Source organism: Hemitrygon akajei, chromosome 24, assembly GCF_048418815.1.
Source record: "Hemitrygon akajei chromosome 24, sHemAka1.3, whole genome shotgun sequence".
Lineage (NCBI taxonomy): Eukaryota > Metazoa > Chordata > Chondrichthyes > Myliobatiformes > Dasyatidae > Hemitrygon > Hemitrygon akajei.
In genome coordinates this window covers 507,724-526,836 of record NC_133147.1, presented here as the reverse complement: position 1 = coordinate 526,836, position 19,113 = coordinate 507,724, and the positions used below count along the sequence as shown (strand labels likewise).

General features: G+C 43.1%; 1 protein-coding gene across 3 annotated transcripts in view; it reads right to left on the bottom strand.

Moving 5' to 3' along the window:
* Positions 1-15,014, bottom strand: part of ccdc28b (coiled-coil domain containing 28B) — a 34,318-nt gene extending 19,304 nt beyond the window's left edge. Inside the window, exons 1-2 of one of the 3 annotated variants that reach the window (XM_073028159.1) lie at positions 14,672-15,014; positions 3,418-3,591 (exon numbers count right to left, since the gene is read on the bottom strand). In XM_073028159.1, coding sequence (XP_072884260.1) covers positions 3,418-3,569 — 152 coding nt within the window. In that variant the 5' untranslated portion in view covers positions 3,570-3,591; positions 14,672-15,014. The remainder of the gene's footprint in view (positions 1-3,417; positions 3,592-14,671) is intronic. The other 2 variants (XM_073028160.1, XM_073028161.1) reach the window with 2 other exon arrangements.
* Between the last annotated feature and the right edge of the window lie 4,099 nt (positions 15,015-19,113).

The following is a 19,113-nucleotide window of genomic DNA, read 5'->3' as shown; positions in this document are numbered from 1 at the left end:
AAATTTACTTTGAACTTTTTCCAAAGGGTGGAAATGCCAAACATTAGAGGGCATGGGTTTAAGCTGAGAGGGCAGAGTTTAAAGGAGAATTTTGAGGCAGGTCTAGTAGAAAATGATAGGTGCCTGTCCCTATAACTAAAGCCCTCAGTTGCAGATAACTTCCTGATGAATCTGCTTAGCATGCTCTATATTGCTATCACAAACCTTCCTGTGGTGAGGTGACCAAAATAGTACACAATATTCCAAGTGCAGCCTGACCAATGCCTCGTACAACTGCAATGTGAAGTCTGAACTCTTAATTCTCTTTTTCCCTGTAATTTATTTTTTTATAGAAGTTCATCATCAAACAAACATTTCCATAAGATGTATTTCAGACATTGTACATATATATCATATAATCATACATATCACAAACCCCCACAAAGTATTTACCTGAGGTATACACTTATAGAAAAGAGCGAAAAGAAAAAACAAGCAAAAGGAAAAAAACTATGTACAAGTAGGGAGTGATCTTTTTTTTTACAACATATTCATTGATTTGTGAGAATAAAATCAGACCTATGAGGCATTATGTAGTTAAACCATTTTCCCCCAGTATGAATCAAATTGTTCCAGCATAACAGCCGTAGAATCATTTCAAGCATGTATAAGGGGTTGTCAAATCTTAAAACACATTCGACTTCATATATTAAAACAAAATGGGAGAAGGAAGGAGGGATAATTATATCTGAGGAAGAATGGACAATAATATGGAGGTATCAATGAAAATGTACCAGTTCACAGAAATGGAGGGAGTTTAGATGGAAAAACTTGATAAGATATTTTATTACACCCTCTCAGAAATCCCATTATGATAGTAACCTCCCTGTTTGCTGGAGAAATTGTGGAAATCAAAATGTAAATCATTATCATATTTTTTGGGACTGCCCTGTTATCAAAAACTATTGGAGGGGGATACACAATGCCCTACAAGACATCTTTAAATGTGAAATACCATTAGAGAGCAAGACCATATATTTTGGATATGTGCCTCAAGAATGGTTGAAAAGGGATAAATATTTAATGAATATACTGTTGGTGGCTGGTAAAAAGACTCTTACTAGGAAATGATTATCACAGGAGAGCCCAACTTTAAATGCATGGATGGAAATTACAATGAACTCTTAATTCTCAATGCCTCAGCCCATGGCGAAGCATACCAAATGGCTTCTTCATGACCCTATCCATCTGTGCCTACACACAAAGTCCCTTCTAATATACTGTCAGTATTAGACATCCCAAAATGAATTAACCCACACTTGTCTGGATTAAAACCCAACTGCCAATGGCCAACTGACCTATATCCTTGTCTTTGCACACCCTTTAAAAATATTTTTCTAATCAGTTCTATCAATGTTTTTCAATTCAAGTTTAGAATGTGGATATTGGTTACAAAATTACATTTGTTACCTATTCTAATTTCCTTTGAGAAGCTGCTGGTGAACATCCTCAAATCTCCGCTCTGTTTCTTGTGAAGGGATCTCAGAATCTCACTGGGAGGGAATTCCAAGCTTAATAACCATGGCAGAAAAATGAATATTTCCATTTAAAATTGGAAGTTAAACTCTTTGCAACAGTGCAGACTATTATCTAAATGGGGGAGAAGGTTCAAACATCAGAGGTGCAGAGAGACTTGGGAGTCCTCGTGCAAGACACCCAAAAGGTTAATTCAAAGGTTGAGTCTGTGGTAAAGCAGGCAAATGCAATGTTGGCATTTATTTAAAGGGGAATAGAATATAAAAGCAAGGAGATAATGTTGAGGCTTTATAAGACACTAGTCAGGCCACACTTGGGGGAGTATTGTCAACAGTTTTGGGCCCCTCATCTCAGAAAGGATGTGCTGTCATTGCAGAGAGTTCAGAGGAGGTCCACGAGCATGATTCCAGGAATGAAGGGGTTAACATATGGGAAACATTTGGCAGCTTTGGGCCTGTACTCACTGGAATTTAGAAGAATGCGGGGTGGGGGGAGACCTTCATTGAAACCTACCAAAATCTGAAAGGACGAGAAAGGGTGGATGTGAAGAGGATGTTTCCTATAGTGAGGGTATCCAGAACTAGAGGGCAGAGCCTGAAAATTGAGGGGCGACCTTTTAGAATAGAGGCAAGGAGGAATTTTTTTAGCCAAAGAGTAGTGAATCTGTGGAATGCTCTGCCAGACTGCAGTGGGTATATTTAAGGCAGAAGTTGATTATTTCCTGATCAGTTAGGGCATCAAAGGATATGGTGAGAAGGCAGGTTTATGGGGTTGAGTGGGATCCAGAATCAGCCCTGATGGAATGGCAGAGCAGACTCGATGGGCTGAATGGCCTATTTCTGCTCCTATGTCTTATGGTCTTATTACAATCACCTTTCCACAGAAAATCTTTCTCATTTTACAAGGTCATTAATTAATTCTGTCTCATCACACATGGCCAGATCTTAGACTATTCACTGATAGACTCTATAACATATGGTCCAAGGAACTACGTATTACAAATGCATTGTGAGCTTATCCTCGAGGCTAAAAATTCCCATAATTATTGTTTTATTAATTATTTCTTTTCACATAATAACTTGTCTAGCAAATCCAAAACTATTCCCACAGAAGATTTCTGTCTCTTGGTGTTTCTAATCTCCACACTGAACTTGCTGACCATCTGAGCCAAGATCCTTTCTCAATAGTTTTAATGTAATCCTTTATTACAGGAGCTTCTCACGCTCCCATCAACACCACTTTCTAATTGCCTATTCTTCGGAAGTGTCAAATACCACGGAATGTTCATTTCATCATTGTGGCTACCGTAAATCGTGCTGATCACACTGAGTCTCTCTCTTTGTTTATTTTCCTATTTCATCTGTATTGCTATTGTTGCTTCATGCACTTAAATAAAGAGTCTTTAGTTTTAACTTCTTTGTTGGTTGTACTTTCTGTCACAAAGTTCACCATTACCCATTGCCCCACCTTTTTGTTAAATTTCTAACATTCCCCTTAACTAAGCCCTTTCTCCCACTGTTCATCTTTAAGGCTCATTTACAATACTTGTAAATCAATTTCTTTACATGCTGGTCTCAGTTTGCTTCAGCTAAAGCTTGTCCTATTGATCTTCTCCCTTTCTTCAGTCCTAGTGCATCCTCATGAATTAGAACCCTTTTTCCGACAACAATCCTTGAAGCACACGTTCAATGGTGATCTATTTGATTCTAAGCCAAATTGTTCACAGCTCATGTGTGCTTCTGCTTTACCAGGTTTACTTGCTAATGTATTAAAGTGCCAAGTGTGGTGAGCAATCAAATGTGAATGTAAAGTTGGATGGAACAAATTGCACACAAAAAAAAATACACTTCACAGTGAAAATCAAATTATGTTCAAAACTTCTTCTGCTAAGTCAGTACCAACCTTTTCAATGTGGATTTAAGTTTTGGTGAAGAAGGCTGGGGTGAAGCTGCAGAGAAAGCTGTGGCCATGTGGGCTGACACTGGAGATCTCCCCAGCTTGCCGTGCTGGTACAAGGTCACCTTTGGACTTGCTGGCTTCAGTCTTTCTTCCATTCTCAGATGTTTCACTTTTCCACTATGGTAAATCAAAATAAACCAGCTTAATAAACTCGTCCTTTTAAGCCTTTACCGGACATTGAGATTTATTTTCAAGGAGATGGTTAATGCATTCGTTAATATACATTTCGTTATTTCACAACATATTAAACCTGATTCTGATTATTTAAGTATTTACAGTTCTGCCAACAGAACTAAACACAGCTGCAAACTGGTAAATTAATGGCATTAGTAAACACACCACCACTGGTAAATGCCACAACGGGAATATGTACCATCACTGGGAAAACGTACTGTCATTTGTTAATTCCTCTATTATTATTCCACATACTGAGGTAAACTGAAAAGTTTTGTTTCTCTAGCCATCCAAATGGATTATTTCATCACGTCAGTGAATCAAATCAGTACAAGGGAAAAGAACAATGCAGAGTACAGTGTGATGGTTACAGAGAAAGTGCAGTACAGACAGGCAAATAAGATGCAAAAATCATAAGGTGGATTGTGAGTTCAAGAGTCCTACAAGGAAACTGTTCATTAGTCTTATAACAGTGGGATAGAAAACATATAGCAGTACATGGTTTCAGACTTTTGTATATTCTACCTAATGGGAGAGGGAGAAAAGAGAATGTCCAAGGTTAATTATGCAGGCCACTTTACCAAGGCAGTAAGAAGTGTCAGTAGAGTCAATGGAGAGGAGGCTGGTTTCTGTAATGTGTTGAGCTTTGACCACAACTCTCTGCAGTTTCTTGTGGTCTTGGGCAGAACACGGGCCATACCAAGCTGTGAAGTGTCAGGAAAACGTATGCACAACCCCGCTTCCCAAAGTCAACAACCAGCTCCTTTGTTTGCTTTCATTGAAATGTCGCTGTCATCACACCATGCCTGTTATTCAGCCTACTACAGTAGTATATAAAAACATAGATGGAATCTGGCCAATTCTTTCAGGAAGTTAACAGTTTTGAAAAGAAAATGTGGGACATAGGTCATTTGGGTAGTTAACAGAGCACCAATGGATGAAATTCAATACCGACATAAAGTAATATAGTTTGGAAAGTCAGATTCTGGTAGACATGCAGAGTACATGGCAAGGACCTTTGGTGTTCATAGCTCTCTGAAAGTGGTAACACAGGTGAAAGCAAACATTGTGTTTGCCTTCTCAGGCACCAAGAAAATTGTGTACAGTACTGGTTGCCACTCTATAGGAAGGATGAGAGGGCACTACACCACAGAAATAGATCCTTCTGCCCACCTCACCTGTGCCAAATTATTATTCTGCCTAGTCCCATTAACCCAAACCTGGTCCGTGGGTCTCCATACCCTTCCGTACACATACTTATCCCAATTTCTCGTAAATGTTGCAATCAAACCCACATATTCTACAGCTCTTTCCACATTCTCACCACCCTCTCAGTGGACTTGAAGGGATTCACCAGGATGCACACTCACACCACCGAGTGAAGGTGTGGTTTACCAGGATGCACACTCACACCACCCTCCGAGTGAGAGCGCGCAGAGATTCACCAAGGTGTTGCTTGGAATGGAGGGCTGTAGCTATAAGGAGGGATGAGAAGGGTTTACGCTTATTAAGATGCAAGAGGCTGAGGGGTGACCTTGGAGGTTTACAAAATTATGGCATAGATTGGAAAGATAGCCTTTTTCCTGGGACAGGAAAATCTTGATCTAGAGGCAGAGATTTAAGGGTAAAGTGGCGATCTAAGGAGTATGTTTTCCACACAGAGGTTGGTGAATATCTAGCTATGAGTTTCCAGGGGTGGTGGCGGAAGCAGATAAAATTACAAAATAAAATGCTGGAAGAACTCAGGTCAGGCAAAACCCATTGAAATTAATAACAGTCGATGTTTCGGGCCAAGACCATTCATCAGGACTGGAAAGGAAGGGGGAAGGTGCCAAAAATAAGAGGGTGGGGGAGGGGAAGGAGATTGAAGAGTCAGAGATCACAGAGGGGGAGTAGTGAGAGAGGGTCTCACAGAGGGCAGCAGAGGGGGAGCAGTGAGAGAGGGTCTCACAGAGGTCAAAGAGTCAGAGATCACAGAGGGGGAGCAGTGAGAGAGGGTCTCACAAAGGGCAGCAGAAGGGGAGCAGTGAGAGAAGGTCTTACTGAAATCAAAGACCATAGGGCCATAAGATAAAAAAGCAGAATTAGCTCATTTAGTCCATCTAGTCTGCTCTGCCATTTCATCATGGTTGATCCAATTTTCCTCTAAGCCCCAATCTCCCGCCTTCTCACTATATCCCTTAATGCCCTGACCAATCAAGAATCTGTCAACCTTTGCCTTAAATATACATAAAGCCTTGGCCTCCACAACTGCCTGTGGCAAAGAATGCCACAGATTCACCACTCTCTGACTAAAGAAATTCCTCATTTCCATTCTAAAAGGACAACCCTCTATACTGTGACTGTGTCCTCTGGTCTTAGACCCTCCCACCATAGGAAACATACTCTCCACATCCACTCTAGCAATGCCTTTCACTATTCGATGGGTTTCCAATGAGGTCACCTCTAATACTTCTGAATTCTTGTGAATACAGGCCTAGAGCCATCAAACGCTGTTCATTTGACAAGCTATTCAATCCTGGAATCATTTTTGTGAACCTAATTTGAACCCTCTGCAGTTTCAGCACATCCTTTCAAAGTTAAGGGGTCCAAACTATTCACAATACTCCAAGTGAGGCTTCACCAGTGCTTTATAAAGTCTCAACCTTACATCCTTGCTTTTATATTCTAGTCCTCTTGAAATGAACATCAACATTGCATTTGCCTTCCTCACCAAACTCAACCTGCAAATTAACCTTTAGGGATACTGCACAAGGGCTTCCAAGTACCTTTGCACCTCAGTTTTTTGTTATTTTCTCTCACTTTAAAAAATAGTCAACCCTTTCATTTCTTCACCCCAAGTGCATGAACATACACTTTCCAATACTATTTTCCATCTTCCACTTCTTTGCCCATTTTCGTAATCCGTCCAAGTCCTTATGTACCCCCTCTACATCCTCAAAATATCTACATCTCCACCTATCTTCATATCATCTGCAAACTTTGCAACAAAGCCATCAGTTCCATTGTCCAAATCATTGACATAAAATGTAAAAAGAATCTGTCCCAAAACAGTCCCCTTTGGAACACCACTGATCACCGGCAGCCAACCAAAAAAAGGCTCCTTTTATTTCTGCTTTGCCCACAGTCAATCAGCCACGACTTTATCCAAGCTAGGATATTTCCTGTAATACCATGGGATCATAGCTCGTTAAGGAGCCTCATGTGTGGCACCTTGCCAAACGCCTTCTGAAAATCCAAGTATTCAACATCAATCAATTCTCTTTTGTCTATCATACTTGTCATTTCTTCAAAGTATTCCAGCAGATTTCTCGCAGTTTTCCCTTGAGGAAACCATGGTGACCACGGCCTATTATATCATGTGCTTCCAAGTACCCTGAGACCTCATCCTTAATAATCAACTTCAACATCTTCCCAACTAATGAGGTCAGACTAACTGGCCTATAGTTTCCTTTCTTCCACCTCTCTCCCTTCTTGAAGAGTGGAGTGACATTTACAATCTTCCAGTCTTCCAAAAGCATTTCAGAATCTAGTGATTCTTGAAAGATCATTACTAATGCCTTCACAATCTTTTCAGCCACCTCTTTCAGAACCCTGAGGTGTACAGATGACTTATCTACCTTAAGACATTTCAGTTTCCCAAGAACTTTCTCTCTAGAAATGGTAACTTCACACACTTCTTGACCTCTGACACCTCAAACTTCCACCATAATGCAAGTGTTTTCCACAGTGAAGACTGATGCAAAACACTTACTCAGCTACCAGCTGCTGCGAGCGGACCGCGTCACGGAGTTATCGGGGAAATCAAGGGGTGGTGGAATCTGCTTTTACATCCATGAAGGCTGGTGCACTGACGTTAAGGTTCTTCACAGACACTGCGACCCGAACCTGGAGTTTCTCGTTCTGAACTGTACGCCTTTCTATTCTCCGCGAGAGTTTTCCTCATTTATCCTTGTCGGTGTTTATGTTCCACCTCAGGCCAACGTGAGCGAGGCCGTTCGGCGGCTGGCTGATCATATTATGCGTTTAGAACGGGAACACACAGATTCGCTGTTGATGATCCTAGGAGATTTCAACAGAGCTAAACTGAATTACGAACTCCCGAAATACAGACAACATGTTAACTGCCCCACCAGGGACAGTAACACTCTGGACCACTGTTATACTATTCTAAATAATGCTTACCGTTCTATTCCCCGTGCAGCCTTAGGACTCTCTGACCACTGTCTGATCTACCTCATCCCAGCCTATAGGCAGAGACTTAAATCTGCTAAGCCTGTGGTGAGGACAGTGAAGAAATGGACCAGTGAGGCGAAACAGCAACTTCAGGACTGTTTTGACACCACTGACTGGGGTGTCTTTGAAGCTGCAGCCACCAATATACATGAACTGACAGATACTGTGACATCCTACATCAGTTTTTGTGAGGATGCATGTGTACCCACAAAAACTTTCCGGACCTTCGCCAACAATAAGCCATGGTTTACCCCCAAACTCAGACATCTTCGCCAAGCTAAGGAGGACGCCCACAGGAGTGGGAATAAGGCCCTGTACAGGCTGGCCAGAAATGCACTGACCAGAGAAATCAGAGTGGCCAAGCGGTTCTACTCCGAAAAGTTGAGGAATAATTTCTCAGCTAACGACTCATTGTCGGTGTGGAGAGGCCTGCAGGAGGTCACTGGCTACAGGAGACGCCCCACCCCCCCGCTGAGGTTAACAAAGCTTTGGCTGACGACCTTAATACCTTTTACTGTAGATTTGAGAGGGTCCATCTTACACCTGTCCCTCCCCCCTCTTCGGTCTCTCTTCCTGCTTTCCCTCGACCATCACTCACTGGCATTCATCCCCCAATCACTGCAATCACCTCCCCACCATCTCTGCCCAGCCCCCCTGGATCACAGCTTAGAATCAGCGAAGGAGAAGTATGTCGACTGTTCCAGCGACTTAAGACCCGAAAATCTCCAGGCCCAGATGGGGTCTCCCCCTCCTGTCTACGAGCCTGTGCTGATCAGCTGGCTCCCATCTTCACTCAGCTCTTTAACAGATCTCTGGAGCTGAGTGAGGTTCCGACTTGCTTCAAGCGCTCTACCATCATCCCGGTCCCCAAGAAACCCACCATCACAGGACTGAATGACTACAGACCTGTCGCACTGACATCTGTAGTCATGAAATCCTTTGAACGCTTGGTGTTGAACCACCTGAAGACCCTCACCAGCAGCCTGCTGGATCCCCTGCAGTTTGCCTACCGGGCAAATAGGTCAGTAGACGATGCAGTCAACCTGGGACTGCACTATATCCTGCAACATCTGGATCGTCCTGGGACCTATGCTCGGATGCTGTTTGTGGATTTCAGTTCGGCGTTTAACACCATCATCCCTCATACCCTCTGCTCCAAATTGTCTCACCTTACTGTGCCACCTGACCTCTGCGATTGGATTTACAGCTTCCTGACCAACAGAAGTCAGCAGGTAAGGATGGGACAGGTCACCTTGGATATTCGAATCACCAACACCGGCGCCCCCCAGGGGTGTGTCCTCTCTCCACTGCTGTTCTCCCTCTACACCAATGACTGCACCTTCTCCAACCCCTATGTGAAGCTTTTGAAGTTTGCAGACGACACTACAGTCATCGGACTCATCCAGAATAGTGATGAGTCTGCATATCGCCAGCAGGTGGACCAACTGGCGCTCTGGTGCAGTCGGAACAATCTGGAGCTGAACACGCTCAAGACAAAGGAGATGATAGTGGATTTCAGGAGACATCCTCCCGCTATGTCTCCCCTCACAGTCCTCAGCAGCCCTGTGTCCACTGTGGAGAACTTCAGGTTCCTGGGAACCACCATCTCTCAGGATCTGAAGTGGGAGCAGAACATCAGCTCCATCCTGAAGAAGGCCCAGCAGCGGCTGTATTTCCTGCGGCTCTTGAGGAAATACAGTCTGCCTCAGGAATTGCTGCTGCAGTCATTGAGTCTGTCCTGTGCACCTCCATCATTGTGTGGTTTGGAGCCGCCGCCAAGCAGGATAGAACCAGACTACAGCGCACAGTGAGGACTGCCGAGCGCATCATTGGAGCCTCCCTGCCCTCTATTGTGGACCTGTACTCTTCCAGGTTGAAGAAGAGGGCGGGGAACATCATAAAGGACTCCTCCCATCCTGCGCACGGACTGTTTGATCTGCTTCCGTCTGGTAGGCGCTTCAGATCCCTCCAGACTAAGACTAATAGGCACTGGAGAAGTTTTTTCCCTACTGCGGTCACTTTGCTGAACAGTTAACTGCCGGTTAACTGTCGGCTAACTATTACTTGGATTGCACTACCTGTATGTATAATCTATATTTTCATTTATATTTATCATTATTATTGTTATGAGCAGAGAGACAACATCTGCCGGAAGTAAATTCCTTATATGTACATAGGTACTTGGCGATTAAAGTCTGATTCTGATTCTGATTCAGTTTTGTCTTCCATTTCTTTGCCTATCATTACTAACTCTCCAGCATTGTTTTCTAGCAGTCCAATATCTACTCTTGCCTCTCTTTTACACTATGTATCTGAACTTTTGGTATCCTCTTTAATATTATTGGCTAACTTGCTTTCAGATTCCATCTTTACCTTCTTAATTACTTTTTTTGTTGCCCTGTTGGTTTTTAAAAGCTTCCCAATCCTCCAATTTCCTACTAATCTTTGCTCTGTTATATGCCCCCTCTTTGGATTTTATGGTGGCTTTGACTTCAACTTCTCGTTAGCCACGGTTGTGTCATCTTGCTTTTCAAATACTTCTTCCTCTTTGGAATGTACTGTATACATTCTGTGCTTTCCGAATTGCTTCCAGAAATTCCAGCCTTTGCTGCTCTGCCATCATCCCTGCCAGTGTTTTTCATTTTTTGCAACGCAACCCCCTCTGCCTGCCTGTCCTTTTGATACAATGGACAGTAAGCTCCCAGCTATAATTTCATTTCAGCCATGATTCAAGTGATGCCTCAATATCATATGTGCTAACCTATAACTGTGCTACAAGTTCATCTACCATATTCCGTATACTGCATGCACTCAAATATAACACCTTCAGTCCTGCATTCACCCTTTTCAATTTTGTCTGCCCTTTACATTCCACCTCATCCTGTTGAATGTGACCCTGCCCCATCAACAGCTTCTCCTCACTAGAAAGGAGCAGAGTCCACAAAAGGGGAGCAGTGTGAGAGGGTCTCACTGAGGTCAAAGTGTCAGAAGGCAGCATAGACTACAGAGGGGTAACAGTGAGGGAGGGTGTCACTGAACTCCCAAAGAGATTTAAACTACTGCAGGGTAGGCAAAACTCAAAGAAACTTTGCTGTATGTTGCTGCAGATTTCCGGTATCTGCAGAATTTCATGTTTACAATTCCAACACTGTAAAGGAGAGATGCCTGGGCAGGAGCAGAGTAGAGAGAATATGCACAAATGGAATGAGTGTAAACAGTTAGCATGGACAAGCTGGGACAAGGGTCCCACTTCTCCGCTGTAAATTCATGATATATAATGCAGATGAGTATATTCTCAGATTGATTTTTTTAATTTATTTATCACATCAATTGTAGACTTCAGAAAGGGTACAGTGAGGGAACACACACCAGTCCTCATAGAGGGATCTGAAGTGGAAAGTGTGAGAAATTTCAAGTTCCTGGGTGTCAATATCTGAGGATCTAACCTCATCCCAACATATCAATGTAATTAAAAAGAAGGCATGACAGCAGCTGCATTTCATTAGGAGTTTGAGAAATTTGGTATGTTGCTTGCAAATTTCTACAGATATTCTGTGGAGAGCATTCTAACTGGCTGCATCACCATTTGGTATCGTGAGGGGGGCGGCAGGGGCTACTGCACAGGATTGAAAGAAGCTGTAGGAAGTTGTAAATTCAGACAGCTCTATCATGGACACTAACCTCCCCAGCATTCAGGACATCTTCAAGGAGCAATGCCTCAAAATGGTGGCATCATTAAGGAGCCCCATCACACAGGACATGCTGTCATCATTGCTACCATCAGGAAGGAAGTACAGAGCCTGAAGTGAAGGCACACACTCAACAATTCAGGAACACTCTGCCATCTGATTTCTGAATGGACATTGAACCCATGAACACACACACTTACCTAAATTCAGTTTTTTTTCCTCTATTACTACATATTGCAATGTAATGCTGCTGCAAAGACAAGTTTCATGACATGCAGTATGCCAGTGATATTAAAACTAATTCTGAAACACACAGTGACTAGCATTAGGAATGTCTTAAACTGGCAATGAAGAATGATTATAAAATCCTTACCTCAGTTACAGGACAAATGCTGAGATGATTTGAGGTGTATTTGCATCTGTTTTATATTTGTTTTCTCATTCCCTAACTGTACTTATCAATCTGTCAGGTAGAATGCTCCGAGAGCAGTGCAATCACCTCCACTGCTAACTCACCCCATCAGAGATACTCACCTTCCGTCCTCTGCAACTCTAACCTGTTTTCTCTCTTTTGCAGTTCCAATAAATAATGCTCTGAAGGGTACTCCCTTCACAGACGCTGCTCAACCACTTTCCAACATGTTCTGTTACATTGCTATATATTTCTGTCAAATGCTTTGTAAATGATGTGCAGAAAGAAAGTCATGATAAGCTAAGGTTACAAAGCAGGGATCAGTGACAAGTGCAAGCCTGTTCTCAAAACCACTCTGCCTTATGGTCACAATGCAGGGAGAGTTAATGGAAAAGCATTGTGAGGTTACTGGTGAAGAATGGGTGAATTCCAATGTCTTCTGGTCTTATGGAGCGGCTCAGGCTGTGCTGCTTGTACACTGAGTGCAGTGAATGCCTTACAGGTACAACTCATAAGAAGATAGTACCAACGAACAATGCTGCCAAAGACGACATCCTCAGGGTGGTTTATGAAGGCAACTCCTTTCACTTCTTTTACACCTTTATATTTCAGACATGGTTCTGCTACTACTAGAGCCAGTTATCTATATTCTAGCAGTGTGATTTCGGGCTGGTCGGGCAATCTGGCATTTAGTTGTCTCTGAGAGTGTTCCACAAGGCTGCGACCAAAGCTTGTGGCATGGAAGCCAGGAGATGGGGTGTGACCCACGATCAACTCCATCCCTCATCGATCTTGCCAAGGAAGATTAAAACCATCGAGACAGGTGCGGAAGGCAAGTTGAGTGTTCAGCACCATCTACCAGCCTCTCACTCGCTGCTGCTGGTGAATGTATGACAGTTTCTCAATGCTCCCGACAGAAGGTCCTTCAGTTGGATTGATCTCTCTCCCCCTCAACCACCGGCTGACAGTACCAGAACAATGTTTAATCAGTGCGGATTTAGACTGGGATTCTACTTCCAGTTTATGATGTGTTCTAGTTTCTAGCTCTAGTTCCAGTCACTTTTTTTTGTTAGTATTTTTGGGCAACTTTTGAATCAGGGTGGCCTGCAGATAACAAACAGTGAGCTTAACTGTAGTGAAATATGCTTTCAGTTTTGCTGCATTTATATTCTGTTTTTGATTGATTTTTTGGCTGACATTTGTGCTATTTCTATTGTGCATGGGGGGGGGGGTGTAGAGATTTATGTTTTTCTTTGAGTAGGTTGATTCCATGGTTGTTCTTTGTTTCGCGACTGTCTGAGAAGCCGAATCTCAGCAATGTGTACTGCATACGTAATTTGATAATAAATGAATGTACTTTGAATTGAATCTTTGAAAGGGCCAGATTGTGCTACTTGTACATTGACTGAGTGCCGCCACTGTCTGTACGGGTACAATACTAATGGGAAGGGCCGGACTTTGCTGTTATCTACTGACTGAGTGCATTGACTGGCTGTACAGGAACAATTCTGTAACAGAAGAATAATGCTTCATTCATGAAATGCTGGAACAGCACATGGTTACACATCAGGATCTTTGATCACTGCTGTGCTAAATTGACGGAGTCCACTCCAATCAAATTACATCTTCCTGATCAATGATTCTCATAATTGTAGCTGCTAAAGAACACACTTCAACTAACCCTGAACAAGGTCAGCAAATCAGAAACACAAGAGATTTTGCAGATGCTGGAAATCCAAAGCAACAGACACATACTGCTGGTGGAAATCAGCAGGTCAGGCAGCATCTATAGAAATGAATAAACAGTTGACATTTAAGGCCACAACCCTTCATCAGGTCCTGTCCTGATAAAGAGCCTTGGCCCAAAATGTGGACCTTTTTCCCCTGCCTGCCCTACTGAGTACCTCCTACTCTGGAAGGTCAGTTTATTTTTCCTAGTAGCGGTGCTGGGAGAGCAATGGGTAGAATAAAGGGAATCTCTCAAATAGTGGAGTTGGGGGCCAGTTACAAACACATTATGCTTGTCTAATGTATTGAGAAAAGAAAACATTTCTAAACTGAAATGTAAGTTAATTTCTCTCTTTCTTTGCTCCCAGGTACTCACAAAGTGTCTGGGACCCCAAACATGAATGGTTTCTCTTTCCACAGAGGCTACCTGACCATCAACAATGATTTTCCTATTTTTTTAAACAACTTCTCCCCATCCACAACAATCCTGCTAGTGGGTGGCCAATACACAAGGTATTAGTCCAAAGTGTGATATACCCAAAATGCTGGAGGAACTCAGCAGGGCAGGCAGCATCTACAGAAATGGATCGTTAGTCAATAGTTCAGGCCAAGACATCAGGGTTGCCCGTGATGTGCCTAAGTGGTAAATCACGAAATCATCCCCAATTCCAGACTGGGTACTGAACTCTCCAACTTCGGGTTACTAGCTGTTTCTGTATCAGAACTGGCCTTGGCTGCTAATAATTATTTCGGATTTTTAAGTACTTTTTGTCTCTAGTCTATTAGCACCACATAACACAGAGAAAAAAGTTAACTGATTTTAATTGTCTCCAAACTAACTTGATAGATTAGTTGTTTTCTTCGCAGACGCTGACCGACCTACTGCGTGTTTTCTTATGTCATTTCAATTTGAGATTTCCATTTTGAGACACTCAGTCAGGACTCACCCACCCCTCACCTTCTCTCTCACACACTTCCGCGACGGGTCACGAACCTACAATGCGAACTCTGCTTCTCTCTTCGCAGACGCTGTCCGACCAGCCGAGTGTTTCCAGCATCTTACGCTGTTATCACCGTTAGGATCGTCGTCCCTGCTACCGAGTGCCGCCCATTTCAACTGAAAACTGACCGTCTCAATTTACTTCATTTCTTGAATAATCAAGGGCATTTAAATCATCCACATCGCCCAATGTCTTCCAAAACACACTCTCACTGCTGTCCGGCTCCGTGCACAAAATTCGAACCTTTACCGGGAGCCAAAACGACGCGTCGCAGCTGGGAACAATGTAATCCGACAGGGGCGGAGCAAACGCTCGCCAATCACCGACTGGGACCAATGGAATAATCGTCCCGCCTCAGCGTTCTACGTCATCGTGACCATTATTGATATGCGGCCACGTCGCGTCCCGGATGAGGAAGCAGAAATAGCTGGTTTACCGGGGACTGGGTGGGGCAGCGATCGGAGGGACTGGAGCTGAAAGCTGGAAATTCGAACTAGCAGAGTGGGCACAGACTGGTGGGGCCGAAGGGCTTGTATCCGTGCGTTTTATGTTCTATACATCAATCTGATCCAATCTTAGGACATCCAGCCTAAATGCCCCAAACGTTATTATCTGCATCACCATCATCCCTGGCAGCACATTCCACACTAAGTAAAACTACTCCCCGCATATCCCTTTAAACTTTACCCCATCTCACCTTAAATACATGCCCTCTCGTGTTTAAGACTTACATCCCAGGAAAAAGACTATTTAATACCTTTCCTAATTTTATACACCCCTCTATTTCCAGAGAAAACATCCAAAATTATCCTTTTAGCTAATACTCTCTAATCCATAAAAACACAAAATGCTGGCAGAACTCAGCAGGCCAGACAGCATCTATGGGAGGAGGTAGTGACGACGTTTCGGGCCGAAAAGCTTCATCAGGAGTGAAGTAACATGGGATGGTCGAGGTGGGGGGGGGGGGGGGAATAAGAAGTGGGGGGAGGGATGAAGTGGAGAGCTGGGAAGTGATAGATCTGAAGGGAAATGGAATAGGGGAAGGTGGAGAATTATGGGAAATAAAAGAGAAAGAAAGGTGGGGGTGGGGGAGATTATAGTGAGGGGAGAAAAAGAGAAAGAGAACCAGACTAAAATTATAGATAGGAATGGGGTAAGGGGGAGCAGGGGTATCAACGGAGGTCTGTGAGTTGAATGTTCATGCCGGCAGGTAGGAGGCTACCTAGGCAGGAGATAACGTATTGCTCCATCAACCTGCGTGTGGCCTCATCTCTGTCCTCATTGATTTTTCGTTTACTTCTGAATTCTGAGAAATCACAAAATTGAAGACACAGGAAGGAGTCATTTAGAGTTTTTTTCATTTCTTTTGTGAATTACAGATACCCGAATGAAATCCCACCTTTGGTTGCTGGGTCCAAATTCTGCAAGATCCAAGTGTTCAAGTACATAGTATGTATAGAAGTTTAAATATTGAGGATGTCTGTGTCCACTACACGTTCGGGAAATGAGTTCCATACAGTTCATGTCAAGATTGAAAGAAAAAATCTTCATCTCTTTACTAATGCACCAACTATTTTCTATCTGTGGCTCTTGGTTTATGATTCTTCACTACGAATACATGGGTCCTTCCTATCTACACTTACAAATCTTCATAACTTGTGTAACTCAATTAAGTCTCCACTGTTTGAAAGCAAATATTCCTTGGTTTCAAATCTTTCCTCACAGTCAGTTTTCCAGTGATGACAACAATTTCATTAATCAGAAGATACTTCAGGATTTACAGAAGTTGCTTTCTGTTGTGAATTTACAAATAGTATTAACCACTGTAGATTGCATTGTAGGTCCTTGTGGTTAAAGCCTCCCTCACCTTCTCCCGTATAATCACAGCCCTGGAGATGCACTTCAACCTCTGGGACACATATACCAAAGGTTTCTCTGTTCTTTCATATTGTTCAATTTCTTCCCATTCATTCATTTTTTCACCCTTGTGTGTCCCCAAATCCATCACCCTCACACATCACCAAATTCAATTCTATCTGAATTTACCAAACCATCAACATCTTCCTGTAAGCTTTTCTTCTTATTGGTCCAGCACAACATTGTGGGCTGAATGGCCTATTCCTGTGCTGTACTGTTCAATGTTTTGCAAAACACCACATGTAAACTTCTTTATTACACTTTCACCCCCTGCCCTTAGGTTGAAGTTATTAATACCCAGTTTTAGAAAATCAGTTAGCTGAGCACCGAGCTCTGTAGAACCCCTCTAGTAATACTCCTTCAACCACAAAGATGCTCATTAATCATTACCCAATTTTGCACAAATATCAGACCCTCAATTCCAAAGGCCTTTCCTTTATTTGATATCAATGCCATCTACAAATTTGCGGATGACACATCCATTGTTGGCAGAATCCCAGATGGAGATGAGAGGGCATACAGGTATGAGATATACCAGCTAGTTGAGTGGTGTCGCAGCAACAAACTTGCACTCAACGTCATTAAGACAAAAGAGACAATCGTGGACTTCATAAAGGGTAAGACAAGGAAACACGAGCCAATCCTCAAAGGATCAGAGGTAGAGAGAGAGAGAGCAATTTCAGCTTCCTGGGTGTCAAGATCTCTGAGGATCTAACCTGGTCACAACATATTGATGCAGCTATAAAGGAGGCAAGACAGCAGCTATATTTCATTAGGAGTTTAAGATTTGGTTTGTCACCTAAAATACTCAAAAACTTCTACAAGTATACAACAGACAGCATTCTGCCAGGTCGCTGTCTGATATTGGGAGGAGGGGGCTACTGCATAGGATCGAAGCAAGCTGCAGAGAGTTGTAAATATAGTCAGCTCCCTCATGTACATTAGCCTCTATTATCCGGACACCTTCAAGGAGCAGCATCTCAAAAAAGCAGTTTCCATTATTAAGGATCCCCCATCACCCAGAACATGCCCTCTTCTCATTCTTACCATCAGGAAGCCTGAAGACACACACTCAACAATTCAGAAACAGCTTCTTCCCCTCTACCATCCAATTTCTAAATGGGCATTGAACCCACGAGCACCAACTCACTGCATTAATTTCAGTTTTTGCACTACTTAATTTAACTATTTACTATACATATAAATACTGTAATTCAGCTTTTGTTTTTCTATATTTATCATGTATTGCATTACCGCTAAGTTAATAAATTTCATCGCATATGCCGGTAATATTAAACCTGCTTCTGATTCTGTCACATGAGGATTTGTTACTCACATTCCATCTTCACTTAACCAATCCATGCCCACTATTCCCAAGAATTTAGAAACATAGAAAGCCTACAGCACAATACAGGCCCTTCAGCCCACAAAGTTGTGCCGAACATGTCCCTACCTCCGAAATTACTAGGCTTACCTATAGCCCTCTATTTTACTAAGCTACATGTACCTATCTAAAAGTCTCTTAAAAGGCTTCATATCCATCTCCACCACCATTGCCGGCAGCCCATTCCACGCACTCAACACTCTCTGAGTAAAAAACTTACCCCTCACATCTCCTCTGTACCTACTCCCCAGCACCTTAAACCTGTGTCCTCTTGTGGCAGCCATTTCAGCCCTGGGAAAAAGTCTCTGACTATCCACACGATCGATGCCTCTCATCATCTTGTACACCTCTATCAGGTCACCTCTCATCCTCCTTCACTTCAAGGAGGAAAGGCTGAGTACACTCAACCTATTCTCATAAGGCATGCTCCCCAATCCAGGCAACATCCTTGTAAATCTCCTCTGCACCCTTTCTATGGCTTCCACATCCTTTCCGTAGTGAAGCAACCAGAACTAAGCACAGTACACCAAGCGGGGTACTATATAGCTGTGACATTACCTCTCAGCTCCTAAATTCAATTCCACAGTTGATGAAGGCCAATACGTCATACGCCTTAACCACAGAGTCAACCTGTGCAGCTGCTTCAAGCGTCCTATGGGCTCGGACCCCAAGATCCCTCTGATCCTCCACACTGCCAAGAGTCTTACTATTAATACTATATTCTGCCATCATATTTGACCTACCAACATGAACCACTTCACACTTATCTGGGTTGAACTCCATCTGCCATTTCTCAGGCCAGTTTTTCATCCTATCAATGTCCCGCTGTAACCTCTGACAGCCCTCCACACTATGCACAACACCTCCAACCTTTGCATCATCAGCAAACTTACTAACCCACCCCTCCACTTCCTCATCCAGGTCATTTATAAAAATCACAGACAGTAAGGGTCCCAGAACAGATCCCTGAGGCACTCCACTGGTGACCGACCTCCATGCAGAACATGACCCGTCCACAAACACTCTTTGTCTTCTGTGGGCAAGCCAGTTCTGGGTCCACAAAGCAATGTCCCCTTGGATCCTATGCTTTCTTACTTT